The 12,437-nt window shown below is 37.4% G+C and overlaps 1 protein-coding gene across 1 annotated transcript in view; it reads left to right on the top strand.

The window, feature by feature from the left end:
- Positions 1 to 12,437, top strand: part of LOC141996573 (neural-cadherin-like) — a 104,117-nt gene that overhangs the window by 52,869 nt on the left and 38,811 nt on the right. The window contains exons 8-15 of the mRNA XM_074968716.1: positions 97 to 269; positions 1,276 to 1,444; positions 2,337 to 2,507; positions 3,687 to 3,859; positions 6,187 to 6,354; positions 7,249 to 7,498; positions 7,617 to 7,744; positions 11,675 to 11,861. Of these exons, the coding sequence (XP_074824817.1) occupies positions 97 to 269; positions 1,276 to 1,444; positions 2,337 to 2,507; positions 3,687 to 3,859; positions 6,187 to 6,354; positions 7,249 to 7,498; positions 7,617 to 7,744; positions 11,675 to 11,861 (1,419 nt within the window). The remainder of the gene's footprint in view (positions 1 to 96; positions 270 to 1,275; positions 1,445 to 2,336; positions 2,508 to 3,686; positions 3,860 to 6,186; positions 6,355 to 7,248; positions 7,499 to 7,616; positions 7,745 to 11,674; positions 11,862 to 12,437) is intronic.

Below are 12,437 nucleotides of genomic sequence, written 5' to 3'. Positions count from 1 at the left end.
ATAAGTGGTGGTTAGTGCTAGTGGTGGGGGAATAATAATTATCAATTGGTGAAAAACAAGAAAGACAAACAAAATCTATTGTTACTGATCTTCCAGGATTAATCCGACTTCGCTTGGGCCCACTTCCTAAGCTTCAGGGGACAGAGTACATCCTTAATGTCACAGCTACTGATGATAATGCCTCTGGTGGGCCTCACTCTCTCACTAGTACAGCACTGGTCATCGTGGGAATTGATGATGTCAACAATAACAAACCTATATTTCAGAAGGTAAATACATTAGGTCATGTGTGTTATAACTTCAAAGGATAAGGTTTAGTGGGTTCAGTATGTCATATGTGAGGAGTTGTGTAAGCACAACTCCTAACCTTTTACTAAACAAAAATTGTCCTGTATGTCAAATTAATAGTTGTTTATATGCCACAAGCCGTATCCCCAGCTCAGATAGGTAATATCTTTATATACAGTAGACTTACTATAATAATCAAATATGCTTCTGTAATGTATGCAGACTTCTTCCTTAATTGATTTGGCATTTAAGTCCAGATTTATGTTGAAGGACAGAGATTGAAAAGATTTTATGTTAAACTGTATTTTTAATTGAATATTTGTTTTTATTTTATTTTATTACAGTATTCATGTGTTATATCTATTGTTACATCCTTTTAATATCTCTATTAAATACTGAATATAAAGAATTTAATGTAGACGTTTTGTTCCTATGAGAGACTGCAGTATAAATTGACATTGCTTTTTCAGCAATGCTGATTAATTTTAAAGTTTTCTTTGCTAAAACATTATGAGCCTGGTACTGCACCCAGATATATGGGTGGACACCACTGCATATTTTGCATTGTGAGCTACTCTTCCTGAGGTCATTAAGGATCAGGTGCAGTTAGTCTTCACCTATTCTTGGCAAAGCAATCTTGTATTGAAAGCTTTTTTTTTTTTTTTTTTTTAAATTGACACTGCATTGCATTTAAATTGCAGCAGGGTGCACATTCTATATAAGGCATTAATTATCAGAGAAAAAGACACTTAAAATTAGAAGCATATGGGACAGCAGAAACTTTGTCTAAATATTTTGCTTGCTTGCAAGAAATAGGGCCACTAAGCATCTCCATACAGCTTAAAAATCACAAAGTAAAAAGTGAAGTTATGGATTATTCAAGATATATTCAGGAACAATAAATGTACATATCTCAGACTGTCTGAATAGTTTATTTATGTTAATTTAAGTAAAACGGCATGTGAAATGTTTGAGTATTTTCCCTAGTGTCAGTATTATCGGGAACATGCTTCTGTGTTGGAGAACCAGCCTTCGGGAACATTTGTACTGCAGGTTGAGGCAACTGATGCTGATGAAGGAGCCAATGGTAGAGTGAAATATGGCATGATGCGTAGAGATGGTGCCTTACCAGCATTCAGTATTCATCCTGATACAGGTAAAACAAATCACAGAACCTTTTGGCTTACTGTCTGATCTTATTTACTCTTGTGTAAATCAAGAGTAACTCTGTGGAAGTCAGTTACACCAGTGTGATACTGGTTTGAGTAACATGAGACTCAAGCCACTTGTTATATTGAAATAAAATATAAATGTAGTGTGAACAAATCTTTCTCTGCTTTTAATTCGATAACTCTTCTGAACTTAACTAGAATTTATGTTATCTTTGAAGTATAGAAGTACTTCTTCAGTGTGATATGTTTATTTTTAATTAGTAAATAGATTTTAATTTTTTTTAATGTGCATTATCTGAAAATCAATTTATAAAATATGAATGACATATCTGAAGGACAGTTTCAAAAGTCTCTTTCAAAGAACAAAGGACTTCTAGAAACACCACCTCCCCCCCCAGTTTTCAGTATTTTGTAGCAGAAAACATACTTAGCAAATTCACATTTTCCAGCATGTAAATCCAGGTTGGGATTCCAGTGGTGCAAAACATACAAAACGTGACAGATTCTGCAAAGACTTAAAAATTGGATTCCTTTTGCACAACCTATTAATATAAGTTCCTCCCATTCAGAATTGTCTTGGTGGTTACATCCATTTTTCTAAATTAGGGCCCCGATCTCACGAAGACTTAGGTGTGCAAACTTAGGTAAATGAGTCGTGCTACTGAAGTTCTTAAGACTTTGCAGGATTGGGGTGTGTAATTCATCATGCAGTTTACACCAATTCACTGATGAATTTTTAGCCCATTACGTTGTAGCTCAAAATGTTCTTTTTTTCCACTTGACAGTCAAAAACAAAAAAGAGTTCCAAATGGCTTCAAAGAAAAAAAAAGTCTTTAGTGAAATACATAGTATTAAAACTCTTTAATCTGTTTTCAGGGGTCCTGACAACTCTTCAGAGATTTGATCGAGAAAACCAAAGGGAATATCCTATTACTGTGACAGCAACAGACCAGGCTGCAGAACCTCTCATTGGAATCTGTCAGATGAATGTTGTCATCCTGGACCAAAATGATAATGATCCTAGATTTGAAAACACCCGCTATGAATGTAATTGAGAGTCATTGGATAGAGTTTCAGTACCCTGAGCGTGAGCTTACCTGATGTCTAAGATTTTTGTTTTGGTTTCCCTCACCCTTCCTACACCTACTCTTGTGTATTATTGGCAAAATTACTGTGCAACTACAGTCAGACTGGTGCGTTTAACATTATACAGTGCACGTGGTGGTATCAGACACAATCTTGACCCAGAGTCCTTCCTGAGTATTGTCATGTGGCAAAATCCTGCAAACGCATACATGTGTCAGTAACTCTACTCAGCTGTGTAGTCCAGTGTAGTCTATAGACTACTCAGGTCTGTAAAGTTAATAATGTGCATATCACATTGCAAGGTCAGACCTTACTATTACTTCATGTTGTTTTCCAGTTAACATGTTTTGGTTTTGGTAGCATGCTTCATTTTTACCATTTGAGTTTCATCCATTTAAGTTTCCTTAGAGTTTTTAATTTTTGTTGTTGTTGTTCATTTTGTTCATGGTTCTTATTAATTTGTTCATTAATTTGTTCATGATGTTGTTAAAAAAAATTAACAATTTTTTGGGAAAAAGACATTTTGCAGCTAATTAGTGATTAAAGATATTGTCAGTTTGAAAACTGGCTACTGTATATGTGCAGGAGCATTTTCAATAACTTTTTAAAAAAATGCATATCCATTTTAGCATAAGATACATACTACAGATTGGCATGAAAATTTACAAAATATAGAGTCAAAAATCTATGTAATTGTGTATGCATAATTGTCAGTGCCATGTATTTTTAAAATTATTAAAAGAAAACAAACCAAATTATCAAAGTTGATAACTGAGAGAAACAACAGTTAAGTAGTTTACTAATTGTTCCCCTAAGTCTAATCTCATGAATAGCAATCATCAATACTTCCATCTTTTGATTTGGTGTTCTCTTAACTAGTCGCATGATAAACAATTAGTTAACAATTCCATGTACTTAATTGTTGTTTCTCCCCATTATCAATTTTGATAATTTGATTTCCCCACAATCGATAGCAGCTCTTCAGAACACCCAATTTGATTCCTATGGTATAGCTACAAAGTGGATAAAGTGTAACTCTCATTTGTTTTTCCTTTAGTATTTTTTAATGTTTCTTAAAGAATTGCTCATATTGCTCCACTGAGTTAAGGGTTAGTTTCAAATCTGCTTTCCTTCTGCCAGATTTCCTGAGAGAAGACACAAAAGTTGGGACTAGTTTTCTTCGTGTTGCAGCCCATGATGATGATTATGGTTCAAATGCTGCGATAACGTTCTCCATAGCAAATGAAGAACCAGCATATTTCCAAGTGAATCCTAGTACAGGATGGGTGTATGTCAACCAACCCATACCTCAGGTACAGTGCGCACTTCCCTGTGAGCCTGGCTAGCTCTGCAGCCTGGAGGGAATGGACAGGGTCAAGGCCATGTCCACACCTCCACCCTGACCCTCCCAATTTAGAGAACAGTAAGAATAAAATTGTACCTGCCTTCTATACAGAGCTACAAATTTGTGGGAGAGGCGCCTGTGCCTTTCCTCCTCTTTGCTCACGCATGCAAGGGGTCTGAAGTTCTTTTGTTGCTATTGTGAACTCCCTGCTGTAATGTGCCTTGTACACTCTGCGGTATATACTCAGTTGTCTCTCATGGATATTCCATCTGGAAGATGAAAGCACTGTGAACAAAATTTTCAAACCTGGATGCCTAAAATTTGGTACTTTAACCCATGTTTAAGCACCTAAATAAAAAGCCCTAACTCCTGTCAAAGTAAAAAAAAAAAAAAAAAAAAGAGGGTTTAGATGCCCAAGTTTGAAAATATTGGCTATTTCTTTTAAATTTAACTGTTGTGAGACTGACACACAGAATTTGGATGCTGGTACATTTCATTTATTTTTATTTTCTTATTGTTTCCGAGTGCCCCACAGGTCTCAATGGTAGAGCTGCATGGGCTAGGTGTGCCTCACAGGAACGCCAGAGATTTTTTTAGGACACATGCTTATGAAACATGCCAAGCAATTAGCTGGGGCAAGCAGCAGAACTTTCCTACCTCCTTGCATCTGGGTCCCATGGCTGAGTGGGAGCTGAGTTTACACCACTGTGAAATGCACATTAAAGGAGAACCTTTTCTTGATAATGTTTAAACTTCTTTTGGGGGAAGAAATGAATTGTGTTTTGAATGTATCAGATTGTACAGCACAACTTGGAATTACATGGTTGATCTTTTTCTAATGTACAGTGGGGGATTATTAGATTAATTAAATCATTGCTGCCATTTGACTCCACTTTCTTGACAGGACTGTCAAGATATAATACTACCCAATGATTGTACGAACAGTCGTTTCTTTTCTTTCTTTCTTTCTTTCTTTCTTTCTTTCTTTCTTTCTTTCTTTCTATGCAGTCTGTGGGCCAAATTATCCCTCTTCTGAGGCAGTAATGCTCTGGGCAGTGGGGAGACGGTGCAGCACCTGAGTGGCATTGCTGATCTGGTGGCATAGGGGCAGTTCAGTATCTTGGTTCTAACATCACCTCACTTAGAGATGCCCCTTCTGGAGCCATTATTGCTGACAGCTGGGCAAATGGACCCCCTTGCACTCCCCAATATCTGCAGCCAAATTAGGGCTGTCCCCCAAATTGGTGAGCTGGGATGGGGAAGGGCTCCTGTGCTGCAAAGCATACCTGTGTTAGAGAAGCCATAGTTTTTCCTTAGATGTTTTGACTATCTGTTCAATTCACATAGTTCTGTGCTAATATGCCTAGCAAGATGACAATTATATCCTACTCAGTAGTAACTATCAGTAGGACTTCTGCCTCAAATTGTTTGTTTTATTTTTTAAAATGTAAATTGTTATAATAGTCTGACATCTTTAGTCTTTTTTGAAAGTAACTAAAATAGTTATACGGGCTAGAAATGAATTTTTACCTTCCGGGTGAAGTAGTTCAGGTGTATAGTTTATAGTCACAGCAGAACTCAAAGGAAGGGGAAAGTAGTGGTTTGATGAAAACTCCAGAGGACCAGATCCTCACAGGATGTAAATCAGCATAGCTACATTGATTTACAACAGCAGAGGATATGGCCTTTCTCTTAAATGAATGGGTTCTGATAAGCATAGAGCTATTGCTGTTGTGGTTATGTCAAAAGAGGACTCTTACTGTGCATCAGTGGAAGATGAAAGAAATGGGGAACCAAACTGGTGCATTATGCCTCAGCGTGATGTCTGGTGGGTTGTAGATGTGAAAAGATGTTGATAATAGCTTTGCAAATATTTACATACACACAAACGTGTGTGAGTGTGTGTATAAAAGTATATACTCAGTATGTACAGTTTTGTGCATGTACACACATGCTACAGTGCATTAACTATACAGGTACTGTGTGGATACCGTGTACTTGTATGGTGTTTTCTGCAAAGAAACAATTTTTTAAAAAGGCACATTGTTCAATGAGTCTTATACTGTCATACTAAGATTTCTAAGGCTTACATTTTTGAAGGGGAAATAATTAACAAACTTAGGGTGAACAGATGTCCCGTTTTTATAGGGACAGTCCCATTTTTGGGGACTTATATAGGTGCCTATTACCCCTCACCCCATCCCGTTTTTTCATAGTTGCTATCTGGTCACCTGAAACAAACTCAAACCCTGATCAGAAAACCCAGTAATGAAATAACATATTTTTTTCACTCAGAGATCATTTACAACTCAAGAGATTATTGCCACAGATGGAGGAAACAGGAGCAGTAAGGTTGAGCTAGCTGTAACAATTACCAGTGCAAAAAATCAGCCCCCACTGTGGGAAAGAGACAGTTATGAAGTTGTCATTCCAGAGAATACCACACGAGATACATCCATTGTGGTAAGTTGTTTTTATAGATTGTGCAATACCAGGAAATGCATCTTTGGTTAAAAATTGTTATTAGTTTTTATAATCCTAAAGAGTGAAATGTCTACTGATCTGCTGTCACTTTCATTTCTGAGAATGTTTAAAATAATGGACCAGTCCTTGCTCTCATTTATATCTATGACAGGTTTCAGAGTAGCAGCCTTGTTAATCTGTATTTGCAAAAAGAAAAGGAGTACTTGTGGCACCTTAGAGACTAACCAATTTATTAATAAATTGGTTAGTCTCTAAGGTGCCACATGTACTCCTTTTCTTTTATTTATATCTATGCAACCTCCACTTGACTTCCATAGATTTGGACAGATGTGAGAACAGAACTTATCTTAGTATTAGTAAATAAAAACTCCTATTTAAATGTTTATTTAAATATGAGATTCTGTCTCATCATGACTTTCTTAATTGCTCTTTTTTTTTAATTTTGTGATTTTATCAATAGGATTGTCGGGCCGACAATATATATTCTTACATTGACAGTCTCATTCTGTTTGGTTGAACAGAACCAGAAACTAACACAACTTCGTCAAATAATTGTAAAATATGTTATATATAAAAAGTGATGAGATGTCCCCATTGTATAGGGCTTTGTCTTATACAGGCACTTATTACCCCTCACTCCTGCCCTGATTTTTTACACTTGCTATCTGGTCACCCTATATGTATAGCATAATATGTGGTGAGTGGTAATCTTTGATTGAAATTGACCTGACTGATAATACAGAGATATATTGAACAAGATTAGATTTTTACAGAGTTTTGAAGAATTTGGGGAGGAGGCTGCACATAAATAACTTGTATTAAAAAAATTCTGTCTCTACAAAACTGATTATTTGAACATTTTCAACTGCACAGACAATTAAAGCAACTTCTCCCCTGGGTGACCCTCGTGTGACCTATAATTTAGAAGATGGACTTGTTCCAGAGACCAACATGCCAATTCGTTTCTATCTGACTCCAAACAGAGAGGATGGTTCTGCTTCAATCCTAGTAGCTGAGCCATTAGATTATGAAACAACAAAGAGCTTTGTGCTGAAGGTTCGGGCCCAGAATGTCGCTGCAGTGCCTCTGGCAGCATTCACTACTGTCCATGTCAATGTAACAGGTATGTAACATGGTAACAATCACACTAAAGTACATTAGCCAAAAGACTTATTAAAAGTTGTATGAGTTTCACATACATTTAATTATAAATAATGAACTCTTCTTTTTGAATATTTTAGATGTCAATGACAATGTCCCTTTCTTTACTTCGTCGATATATGAAGCCTCAGTAATAGAGGGAGCTGATATTGGGACATTTGTTCTTCAAGTTTCTGCCACTGATCTAGACCTGGGTCAGAATGGCGAGGTAAGCAAAGAGTTGAAGAGTCCTAGATTATACCACTCCTCTCAGAACAGCATTTGCCTTCCTATTAGGTATTAAGAAAGCTGGTGATGGCAAAGATTTTCAAAAGTCCCTAATAATTTTGGGCCCCCTCGATTTCTACGTAAGAATCACCATACTGGGTCAGACCAAAGGTCCATCAAGCCCAGTATCCTGTCTTCTGACAGGGGCCAATGGTAGGCGCTCCAGAGGGAATGAACAGAACAGGTAATCATCAAGTGATCCATCCCCTATTGCCCATTCCCAGCTTCTGGCAAACAGAGGCTAGGGACACCATCCCTGCCCTCCTGGCTAATAGCCATTGATGGACCTATCCTCAATGAATTTATCTAGTTCTTTTTTGAATCCTGTTATAGTCTTGGCCTTCACAATATCCTCTGGCAAGGAGTTCCACAGGTTGACTGTGCATTATGTTAAAAAAACTTCCCTTTGTTTGTTTTAAACCTGCTGCCTATTAATTTCATTTGGTGACCCCTAGTTCTTGTGTTATGGAAAGGAGTAAATAACACTTCCTTATTTACTTTCTCCACACTAGTCATGATTTTATAGACCGCTATCATATCCCCCCTTAGTTGTCTCTTTTCCAAGCTGGAAAGTCCCAGTCTTATTAATCACACCTCATATGGAAGCCGTTCCATACTCCTAATAATTTTTGTTGCCCTTTTCTGAACCTTTTCCAATTCCGATATATCTTTTTCGAGATGGGGCAACCACATCTGTACGCAGCATTCAAGATGTGGGTGTACCATGGATTTATATAGAGGCAATATGATATTTTCTGTCTTTTTATCTATCCCTTTCTTAATGATTCCCAACATTCTGTTCACTTTTTTGACTGCTGCTGCACATTGAGTGGATGTTTTCAGAGAAAAATTCCACAATGACTCCAAGATCCTTTTCTTGAGTAGTAACAGCTAATTTAGACCCCATCATTTTATATGTACTTTATGGGATTATGTTTTCCAATGTGCATTACTTTGCATTTATCAACATTGAATTTCATCTTCCATTTTGTTGCCCAGTGACCCAGTTTTGTGAGATCCTTTTGTAGCTCTTCTCAGTCTGCCTGGGACTTAACTATCTTGAGTAGTTTTGTATCATCTGCAAATTTTGCCACCTCACTGTTTACCCCTTTTTCATATCATTTATGAATATGTTGAATAGGACTGGTCCCAGTACAGACCCTTCGGGGACATCACTATTCACCTCTCTCCATTCTGAAAACTGACCATTTATTCCTACCTGTTGTTCCCTATCTTTTAACCAGTTACCAATCCATGAGAGGACCTTCCCTCTTATCCCATGACAGCTTACTTTGCTTAAGAGCCTTTGGTGAGGGACCTTGTCAAAGGCTTTCTGAAAATCTAAGTATACTATATCCACTGGATCCCCCTTGTCCACATGCTTGTTGACCCCCTCAAAGAATTCTAGTAGATTGGTGAGGCATGATTTCCCTTTACAAAAACCGTGTTGACTCTTCCCCAACAAATTATGTTCATCTTTGTGTCTGACAATTTTGTTCTTTACTATAGTTTCAACCAGTTTGCCTGGTACTGAAGTCAGGCTTACTGGCCTGTAATTGCCGGGATCACCTCTGGAGCCCTTTTTAAAAATTGGTGTCCAAATTAGCTATCCTCCAGTCATTTGGTACAGAAGCTGATTTAAATGATAGGTTACAAACTACAGTTAGTAGTTCTGCAATTTCACATTTGAGTTCCTTCAGAACTCTTGGGTGAATAATATCTGGTCCTGACCTATTACGGTGACTTACTACTGTTTAGTTTATCAATTTGTTCCAAAACCTCCTCTTCTAATGACACCTCAATCTGGGACAGTTCCTCAGATTTGTCACTTAAAAAGAATGGCTCAGATTTGGGAATTTCCCTCACATCCTCAGCTGTGAAGACTGATGCAAAGAATAAATTTAGTTTCTCCGCAATGGCCTTATCGTCCTTGAGTGCTCCTTTAGCATCTCGATCGTCCAGTGGCCCCCCCGGTTGTTTAGCAGGCTTCCTGCTTCTGATGTATTTAAAAAAAAATTTGCTGTTACTTTTTGAGTCTTTGGCTAACTGTTCTTCAAATTCTTTTTTGGCCTTCCTAATTATATATTTACAGTTCATTTGCCAGAGTTTATCCTCCTTTCTATTTTCCTCACTAGGGTTTAACTTTCACTTTTTAAAGGATGCCTTTTTGTCTCTCACTGCTTCTTTTACTTTGTTGTTTAGCCATGGTGGCACTTTTTTTGTTATCTTACTATGTTTTTTTTTTAATTTGGGGTATACATTTAAGTTGAGCCTCTATTACGGTGTCTTTAAAAAGTTTCCATTCAGCTTGCAGGGATTGCACTTTTGGCACTGTACCTTTTAATTTCTTTTTAAATAACCACCTCATTTTTGTGTAGTTCCCCTTTCTGAAATTAAATACTACAGTGTTGGGCTGCTGTGGTGTTAAATTTAATTATATTATGGTCACTATTACCAAGCGGTCCAGCTATATTCATCTCTTGGACCAGATCCTGTGCTGCACTTAGGACTAAATCAAGAATTGCCCCTCCTCTGGTGGGTGTCAAGAAACTTTATTTCTGCATCCCATCCTGAAGTGACATGCACCCAGCCAATATGGGGATAGTTGAAATCCCCATTATTGTTAAGTTTTTTACTTTCATAGCCTCTCTAATCTCCCTGAGCATTTCACTATCACCATCCTGGTCAGGTGGTCGGTAATATATCCCTACTGCTATATTTTTATTATTAGAGCATGGAATTACTATCCACAGAGATTCTGTGTACAGTTTGTTTCATTTAAGATTTTTACTTCATTTGATTCTGTGCCCTCTTTCACATATAGAGCCACTCCCCCAGCAGCACGACCTATTCTGTCCTTCTGATATATTTTGTACCCTGGTATTACTGTGTCCCATTGGTTATCCTCATTCCACCAAGTTTCTGTGATGCCTATTATATCAATATCCTCATTTAATATGAGGCACTCTAGTTCACCCATCTTATTATTTAGACTTCTAGCATTTCTATATAAGCACTTTAAAAAACTTGTCACTTTTTAGCTGTCTGCCATTACATGATGTAATTGAATGGGACTCTTTTTCATGTGACAGTTTCTCATCAAATCCTACCTGTATTTTATCATCTTCCCTTCTTTCCTCTTTACTAGGACTCAGAGAATCTCCATTAATAGATCCTCCCCTAAGGGATGCCTCTGTCCGAACCACGTGCTCAGTGTGAGATGCCTGAAAGGGGCCTGATTTTCAGAAAGCGTTGAGAAAATCAGCCACGTCTATAGTGTCTCAAATTGAGCATCCAAGAAATAAAGCATCCAAAAATCCGTAGTCACTTTTGAAAATCTTGGCTTGTCCTTACAGACAAATGTTGTACTTGGGTACACACCAGTCAGTCAAACCTACCCATGCATATAATGCATATCAGAATTTGGCCCATAATTTTGAATATGTTCTTAAAGTTCGAATTTGCTTATGCTTTTGCTCGTTTTTATTTATTTATTTTTTTGTGTGTTACAGTAGCATCTAGAGGCTCCAGCTGAGGCTGGGGCTCATTGTACAAAGCACTTTACAAATCTGTAGTAAGAGACAATGCCTGTGCCAAAGAACTTCCAATCTAGATAGACAAGACAGATAAAGGACAGGAGAAAATAAGTATGATTATCTCCATTTTACTTATGGGCACAAGGAAGTTAAGTGATTTGCTCATGATTACACAGGGAGTCTGTAACAGAATTGGGAATTGTACCCAGATGTATTGAGTCCTGGCTTACTGCTTTATCTACAAGACCATTTGTTCTTTCTTGAATAATTGTTCACTTGTGAGCTATCCAACAGAATGGAAGTATGGCATAATCATCTTCTTTTTAACCTTTCAGATCACTTACTTTCTGTTACATGACCGTAGTGGGGACTATACATGTTTTCGCTTAGACTCACAGACAGGGTCCATATACGGTACCTCAGTATTTGACAGAGAGAAGAAGGGGTCATATCTCTTGGAAGTAAAGTCGATAGATGGCTTTGAATCTGCTCGACCTGGAAAATATGGGCGGCCAAACTCTGGTAAGAAATGAACCAGTGTATCAAGTGTGATTTTAGCTCTCTTCCTGTAAAAGAAAACCCTTTAATCAAGTTTTAAATTGTAATTTATTTTTATCCAAGCTCACTTGTAAAAGGGTTTTTTTTGTTGTTTCTCTGTGTGTCAGTTGTCTCAGAACTGGAAGAAATATTTAATATGATGACTAGGCAAGTTTTCAGTTCTGAAACTAAAGAAAATTATCACCTTAGAGTTGATGGATTTTAGAGAGTAATTCCTAACTAGCAAAACCACACCTACTACTTTAACATGGGATGCAAGCCTAGTCTGGGTAATGGCGGGGCTTCTCAAAGCATTGCGTGCTGCGCTGCACTCAGTCTGGGCCAGTAATGAAATGCTGAACAGAAAAGCTCAAGATTTAAAAGAAATCATATTGGTTGTGTTTAAACAAAGTGTTAAAACTGGGCTTTTGTGGCTTCAGGACAAAAAGTTATGACTTAAAACTGTACAATTGCCATATTAGGCATCAATTATTCACATGTTATCTGTTTAAACAAATTGGATGTGACATTCATTTGATATCCAAGTGCTTTTGAGTAATG

Source organism: Natator depressus, chromosome 12, assembly GCF_965152275.1.
Source record: "Natator depressus isolate rNatDep1 chromosome 12, rNatDep2.hap1, whole genome shotgun sequence".
NCBI classification, from domain to species: domain Eukaryota; kingdom Metazoa; phylum Chordata; order Testudines; family Cheloniidae; genus Natator; species Natator depressus.
Note: the sequence above shows the minus strand (reverse complement) of the source record. Positions and strands in the feature narration are given on the sequence as shown.